The sequence below is a fragment of the Bubalus kerabau genome, chromosome 6 (assembly GCF_029407905.1).
Source record: "Bubalus kerabau isolate K-KA32 ecotype Philippines breed swamp buffalo chromosome 6, PCC_UOA_SB_1v2, whole genome shotgun sequence".
NCBI classification, from domain to species: domain Eukaryota; kingdom Metazoa; phylum Chordata; class Mammalia; order Artiodactyla; family Bovidae; genus Bubalus; species Bubalus kerabau.
In genome coordinates this window covers 57658107-57665618 of record NC_073629.1, presented here as the reverse complement: position 1 = coordinate 57665618, position 7512 = coordinate 57658107, and the positions used below count along the sequence as shown (strand labels likewise).

The 7512-nt window shown below is 45.3% G+C and overlaps 1 protein-coding gene across 9 annotated transcripts; it reads left to right on the top strand.

Moving 5' to 3' along the window:
* The first annotated feature begins 1468 nt into the window (after positions 1–1468).
* On the top strand, positions 1469–7022 carry LOC129655187 (uncharacterized). 9 transcript variants are annotated; one of them, XR_008715814.1, is made up of 5 exons: positions 1469–2585; positions 3116–3216; positions 3460–3540; positions 5180–5875; positions 6481–7022. XR_008715814.1 is itself a non-coding variant. In XM_055585284.1 (4 exons), the coding sequence occupies exons 1-4, from the start codon at positions 2339–2341 to the stop codon at positions 5438–5440; spliced, it is 690 nt and encodes a 229-aa protein (XP_055441259.1). In that variant the 3' UTR covers positions 5441–7022. The 9 variants fall into 9 exon arrangements, 3 of the variants coding, with proteins under 3 accessions (XP_055441261.1, XP_055441260.1, XP_055441259.1); XR_008715819.1 differs by having other exon boundaries at positions 3381–3540; positions 5180–7022; XR_008715815.1 differs by having other exon boundaries at positions 1469–2690; positions 5180–7022.
* The last annotated feature ends 490 nt before the right edge of the window (positions 7023–7512 follow it).

Genomic DNA, 7512 nt, shown 5'->3' with positions numbered 1-7512 from the left:
TGTCCTTATAAATGAAAAAGAGAGGTAGGAGAGTCAGAGAGGGAGATGTGATGACAGAAGCAGAGGTCCGAGTTGGAGAAAGGCTTGAAGATGCTATACTGCTGGCTTTGATGATGGGAGGAAGGACCACAAGCCAAGGCATGCAGGTGGCCTATATAATTTGGAAAAAGCAAGGAAACAGATCCTCCCTTAAAGCCTCCAGAATTAACACAGCCCTGTGACACTGATTTTAAGTCAGTGATACTGGTCAGCCTTCTGACTTCCAGAACTATAACATAATACATGTGTATTGTTTTAAATCATGAAGTTTGTGGTAATTTGTTACAGAAGCAATAGAAAACTGACATAGTCACAAAGGGAAATAAAGAAACTTCATAACAGAGGAATCAGACAGATACTATCTGAATGAACGTGATTAAAATTAAGACTGTCATAAACAAATAGTGTACCATCTGTGTTCCGTCAGACATGAGACAATGAAAAAACAGCATGTGCTCTATTTTGGCTCAAAATGCATAAGCTGGGTTTTATCATGAGACAGCATCAGACAACCCAAAGTGAGGGACGTTCTACAAAATGAATGTAGATTTCACTTTTTTAAAATGCTGTATGGTCAAGCCACTCCAGATGGCTGTTCTCTTGCTCTCTGTACTTTCCCTGCTCGACTAGTCCCTGTTCCACCTACACTCTACTCACACGAACATGCTTGCCCCTTGCCCCTGAGGCCAGAACAGCTCCACCTGCTTGTTTACTAAAGGGAAACCTCTGCCCCTTGTGATGGTTGTTAACTTGAGGGGCTATGAAGCAGGTGCCCCAGCTGCTGGCTTCCCTGGAAACTGATGGGTTGACTTGATGTCAGTTCCCCCTATAAATAGTAGCCTCCTTTTCTCCCAGGGGGAGAAGGCAATGGCACCCCACTCCAGTACTCCTGCCTGGAGAGTCCCATGGACGGAGGAGCCTGGAAGGCTGCGGTCCATGGGGTCGCTGAGGGTCGGACACAACTGAGCGACTTCACTTTCACTTTTCACTTTCATGCATTGGAGAAGGAAATGGCAACCCACTCCAGTGTTCTTGCCTGGAGAATCCCAGGGATGGGGGAGCCTGGTGGGCTGCCGTCTATGGGGTCACGCAGAGTCAGACACGACTGAGGTGACTTTAGCAGTAGCAGTTTTCTCCCAGGTAGCACACAGATTGCTGTTACGTCCTGACTGTTTTCTGCCATACACGATGGGGTTTCACCCCAGGACCTTGCTTCAGGCATGTTAGGTCCCCCTTCTACTAAACCACAGATGTCTCTGTCACTGTCTCTGGGCTCTATCTTTGGTCTTGAAGCTGGGCAGCTACAAGGCTTGCAGGCCTGTGGGTGCAACCTGGCAATTGGTGAGCCAGTCAAGAGGCCAAGGAAACTCCCGTGGGGGCTGAGAAGTCCGGAAATAAGGACAAGAAATGGAAAGTTGTGCAGGTAACCCCGAGGTGATTGTCCACTAGCCTGTGGGGCCTGTGGCAGTTGAACACCATGAGAGATGTTTTCCTCTTCCGTTATATTAATGATACTCTATAAACCTTCATCTCTTTCAATTTAAACCATGCTCACAGCTCATCTGATGGTATGGGGGTGGCTGGTGAATACAGACAAAATGAAAGGACTTGGATTATCTACAAAATACGAGGATACCCAGGACCCACCACTCCTAAACAGTTACAGACTCAGGCGTTAGGGATGTTAACTCAGAGACAGGCTTGCAAATTGGACGTGGCCAGTTACTTGGTGGCTCAGACCGTAAAGAATCTGCCTGAAATGTAGGAAACAGTGGTTTGATCCCTGGCTCAGGAAGATCCCTTGGAGAAGAAAACAGCAACCCACTTCAGTATTCTTGCCTGAAGAATCACATGAGCAGAGGAGCTTGTTGGGCTACAGTTCATGGAGTCACAAAGAGTCGGACACGACTGAGCGACTAAGCACTCGCAGTTACCTGGAAGGGTTTGTTTGGGGCCTGTGGTAACTATGGTAACAGTGAAATAGTAGAGTGCCCTTGGACTTCTGTCCTCAGCTCTGGAAGGATACAGTGTGATGGAACAGCCGCCATATGCACCCTACTGTGCCTTACAACAGGCGGAAGATGTCACAACAGGCGTACCCGCGTCATCAAGCCACCAGAAGAACCAGTGTTCAGGGTCTAGAACAGCTGCGTGTGACACACAGGGCACCCACTGGTATTGATAGTGACCCAGGATCCCACTTTGCCGGCCATGAAGGCCATTCCCATCAGGAATGGGCTGATAAAAAGTCATATACTGGTGTTTCCACCTGCCTCACCACCCTGCTGCTTCCAGACTAATGGGAAGGATGAAGGGGCTACTTCAACAACAGCTGAGGCCCCCAACACCTGAACACACCCAGGAGCAATTGTCCCAGTGCCTGCGTCGTGTTAACCCAGAAGCAACCAGCCCACACCATTTGAGTTCAACTGCTGCCCACCGAAGGACCACTGCCAACTATGGGTCAGGGCAACAAGTCACTTTTACCCTGGCTGCAGGGTCTACACTGAGGGGAACACACCATAGAAAGGCCCTGGGGCTGGCAGGTAAGCCCCTGTTGGTTTGCGTTTGCTTCTTCATGGGGAATAGGATTAGAAAGAGACTTAACACGTTTCACCTGTCTTCTACCTGGCTCGTCTGAGACTCCAAAGGTAAGTAATCCGGGCCCTACTGGAGACAGGCACCACTGTACTAACCCTGTGGTCTGTGGTTTTGCCACCTCTCCTGGATTCGGCCCCAGCTGTGGGCACTGAGGGTGGACAGGCGGGATGGTGCAGCTGGCCAGGACAAAGCCCATGGGCAGGGGTGGTATGACCTAGAATGCTGTTACTGCTTGAAGTCTGCCTAATGGTCATGATCTTCCCTGTACTGTGCCTGTTAAATGTCTCCATTTCATCCCTAGCCTGATTAGAGGGATGACTAGGATTTGAGGATACAGGGAAAACAGTGGCATCACTGTGAAATGAGTTTGCGTGGTCAGTAAGGCGCCCTTGTTATCCTCCTCTGGACTTTCATGAAAAAAATTGATCCAATAAGCACCTGGCTCCAAAGTTTGCCCATTTTTTTTACTCTCTAGCTGTCGATCTCTATTGCATTTGTGGTATCTGGGTTGCAGTGCACCTCTACATACCTGATCCCAGGGATGGCATGGAAAAGGGACAGACCAAGACAGCAAGGGTATGTAGGGGTGGAATGCATGGTCAGGTCACTCAAGATGACTGTTCTCTTGCTCTCTGCTCATTTCCTGCTCTGCCCATTCCTGTTTCACTCACATGACTATTCTAGCCTCTTAATTACAGGGCTTAATCAGTAACTGGTTACATGCTTGCCTCCTGCGCTAGCTGCTGGTTTCCCCTCATAACAGATGAACCAATCTGACATCAATTCACCTATAAATCGTAGTCCCCTTCTCCCCCAAAGAAGCAGAGATTGCTGCCATGCCCTGCCTGCTGTCTGCTGACCATGGTGGGATGTTGCTCCAGGACCCTTCGCTTTGGACATGTAAGATCCCCTGATGTCTCTGTCACTGTTTCTGGGCTCTTTCTTTGGTCTTGAGTCTGGGCAACTACAAGGCTTGTAGGCCAGGGACTGCACCCCAACAGATGCCAAGGTTATAAAAGTCAAAAAGTGAGGAATGTTCCAGATTGAAAGATACTAAGAGACCATGACAGGAGGAACAGCACCTGCCTTTGGATTAAATCCATTGTTGCAGAGGAACCACTGAGACAACTGGCAAAACTTGAACGGGGTCTCTGGGAGACCTGGGAGAAGGATATAGAAGACTCTGTGCTACCCTTGTAACTTTGCTGAGTGTGGCTGTTTTACCAAACATTCCTGTAAAGGATTGTTATGGTAATTCAAGTCTCATGGATGGAAGAATGTCAGGTTGGTGGGAGATGGAGATGGGTATAAAACATGTGGCTCTGGACAAGATGGCATACTTGTAGGATAGAAGGAGGGTTAGTGTAGGGGTTTCACCAGTGCAGTGAAATGGAAACTCACTTCTACGTTCCTGAATGGAAATCAGCCACCAACATTCTTCGCCTAAGCACCTTAGCGTTGAACCAAGGTCCAACTTGTCACATTGGTCTGTCCAGACTTGTCACGTTGTCCAGACTTGTCATGTTGGTCTGTCTGCTAAATTCACCTCTGGGGTAGCCCCTGAAGGTGTTTTGGGAAGCAGTTGTGAGAGACAGTTGGAGCCTCATTTGCTGCTGCTGCTGCTGCTAAGTTGTGTCCGACTGTGTGCGACCCCAGAGACAGCAGCCCACCAGGCTCCCCCGGCCCTGGAATTCTCCAGGCAAGAACACTGGAGTGGGTTGCCATTTCCTTCTCCAATGCATGAAAGGGAAAAGTGAAAGTGAAGTTGCTCAGTCGTGTCCGACTCCTAGCGACCCCATGGACCGCAGCCTCGTTTGGAAACCTTGAAAACATGGGTGTGATGACTAGATTTGGCCAGCAGATGGCAGCAGGCATTTTTCGGGGAAAGAATGCAAGACAACCCCAACTGGGAGGTCCAACTGCTGCTTCAGTGTCAGCCAGCTGAGGGCAAAGGCCTGCTGGCTCATTGAGTTGTTGGCCGTCTCTGAATTAAAGGGCTCCTGCCAGACAAAACCTCAGGCAGTCCAACCTCACTCTGGAAATAATGGGAGAAAGAGAAGGAAAATCAAAAGAAAGTCTTCATTGTGTTCTTAAAGAAAGAAGGCTTTATTTCATTCTAACAATGCAAAAGAGGAAAAAGAGAAGCCGTAATTTAACAGACCCTGAATCAGACTCCTCGAGGGTCCCAAACCTTAAAAGGAAAGAGTTGGACTCACAAGTCATGGGGCCTAAAGTGACGTCAAGTATTTAGATAATAATAAAAATGAGGCTTTGATTTTTATCTGTAAAACAGGGATGGGGATTTGAGAATTGTATGACTATCTGTGGTGTTTAGAGCAGGGACTGGTACATAGTAAGTATTCAATAGAAATTAGCTGCAATTATTATTTACTGAACACTTACTATGGGCCAGGCATTGGACTGTTTTATGTTATATCCTGATTTCTTATACTATACTTGTACTATATATTTTATCTCAACTGTTTAAAGCTTAGGAAACTTGTCATTTAAATTTAAACATTTACTGATTGCCTCCTAGGGCCACTGTGGATTCAGCAGAGATAAGGACAGACACAGTACCTGTCCTTCAAGAACCAACTCTAGGGACTTCCCTGGTGGTCCAGTGGTTAAGAATCCACCTTGCAATGCAGGGGATCAGGGTTCAATCCCTGGTAGGGGAACTAAGATCCCACATGCAGAGGAGCAACTAAGCTGGAGCGCCACAACTATTCATCAGGAGTCCATGTGCCGCAACAGAAGATCCCACATGATGCAACTGAGATCCAATGCAGCCACATAAATAAGTATTAAGAAAAACCCAACAGATTAAAAAAAAAAAAGAAAGAAAGAACCAACTCTACAGATGGGTGCATATAGCTAGTTAGGAAAAGAGTGAAAATTTAAAACCAAGACTGATTCAAAAACCTGCTTCTACTACCTTCCACAATAAAGAGACCTAACATTTACAGATGCCTATTTTGTAACAGACGCTTTACATGTTCAATTTTCATATTGACCCAACGAGGTAGTAATTGTCATCACTGTTTTACAAATGAGGAAATATTAAATGAATTGCTCAGTGGCCGTAGTGATATGGAGTAGTCAAGCTTTATGTACTTGAAGCTCATCTAGATGATTCCAAGGATCAGAAGAGATCTATACCAGCATCACCTCATTCTGTCCAAATGTGAATTCCAACACTGAAAGGTCATGAAATCAGAAAGGTATCTCGGGGGTAAGGATCCTCAGATCTTCAGATTCAGGTGTTTTTTTGTTTGCTTGTTTTGCTTTTGTTTTTTCTTTTGCATGTTGGTGAAATGGCTTTGGGCTTCCCTGGTGTCTCAGACAGTAAAGAATCCACCTGCGATGCAGGAGATCTTAGCACGATTCAGAACTGAAAGATCCAGAACTGACACTTTGCTCTTTCACAAGCTGCATGATTTTAAAGCAAGTCGTTTAGACTTTCTGAAACTCCATTTCCTTATGGAAGATAATATGTATTACATTGGAAAACTAAAGATTCAATAAGGTAGTTTATGTAAAACTGCTTTGTACAGCCTAAAGGGAAATTGAAGAATTACGTCAATCCTTGTCAAAAATTTTTCCTGTGAAATCTAGTTCAAGACTTACTATTCAACATCCGTTGTCCTGGATTCAAACTATCTTCCTAGTCTTAACCCTTATGTTTTTAAGTAGACATAGAAATTCTAGTTTAAACTGGCTTAAGAGATAAAGGGAATTCATTGATGTCGTAATTAACTGGCTAATGGATTACTCACAGATTGTTTCAGCTTCAGGAGTAAATTGATCAGAAACAAGGTTTTATCTTTCTACCTTTAGGACGCCTTTCAGCTGTGCTGGCTCCGTTCTTAGTCAAGCTCTGCCCTCATGGTCACGAGCTGGTTGCAGCAGCTTCTGCCTCTACATCCTCTTAATTTCAAATCCAGTGGAAAGAGAATTTACAATTAAATTCTGGATAAAACTCTGTCACTTTCAACACAGGTCTTGCCTCTGATTCTCACTGGTCCAAATTGAGTTACATGCCCATCATTGAATCAGTCACTCTGGGGCTAGATTATGCCAACTGAACCCAGTTGGGACCCGCATTAGAAGCTGAAGGTTGTCAATCTCTTACTACTAATGAGATAACTACAGGGAGGGGTTATTCTCAAACTACAATATGTCATATTATTTCCAGTAGAAAAAGGATGAATAATTGTGGCTGAGTGGCCAAAACAGAGCTCACATGTCTGCCTGAGTCAGATTGAACTATTATATGGTGTCTGAAGCACTTCCTGTAATTTCTGGCTGATTGGCCTATGGTCATGTTGTTCTCTTCATCTGGAACATTCCTCCAAGCTCTATCTACCAGTTTGTCCTTGGTTTTCACAATTCTTAGTTTCTTTTTTAATTTTTTCTATTGATTTTTTTCTTTTTTAGTCTCTGTTTCATTTATTTCTGCTCTGATTTTTATGATTTATTTCCTTCTACTAACTTTGGGTTTTGCTTGTTCTTTCTCTGGTTCCTTTAGGTATAAAGTTAGGTTGATGAGATTTTTCTTATTTCTTCTTATGAGGTAAGCTTGCATTGCTATAAGCTTTGCTCTTAGAACTGCTTTTGCTGTATCCTGAGAGGGTGTGGGGGTGCCTGGCCACTGTTGGGAGGGGCCGGGTCCCTGATGCTAATAGATTAAAGAGAGTATTCCAAAATGGCTCTTTCAAGTACCAGTGTTACTGTGATTAAATAAGCTCCCCAGAAGGGCTGCCACCAGCATCTCCATCCCCAGGGCATGTCCCAGTTGCCCCCTGTCTCTCTAGGAGGCTCCCCAAGATTAGCAAGTAGGTCTGAATAAGCCTCCTTTCAAACTATTGC

Excerpts from the sequence above, each read along its gene's own strand:
- LOC129655187 (XM_055585284.1), top strand. The coding sequence starts at position 2,339 with ATGGGAAGGATGAAGGGGCTACTTCAACAACAGCTGAGGCCCCCAACA. Across the intron at positions 3,217-3,459 it reads GACAGACCAAGACAGCAAGG|AAGCAGAGATTGCTGCCATG; the intron begins GTATGTAGGGGT and ends TCTCCCCCAAAG. Across the intron at positions 3,541-5,179 it reads GGACCCTTCGCTTTGGACAT|GGCCACTGTGGATTCAGCAG; the intron begins GTAAGATCCCCT and ends ATTGCCTCCTAG.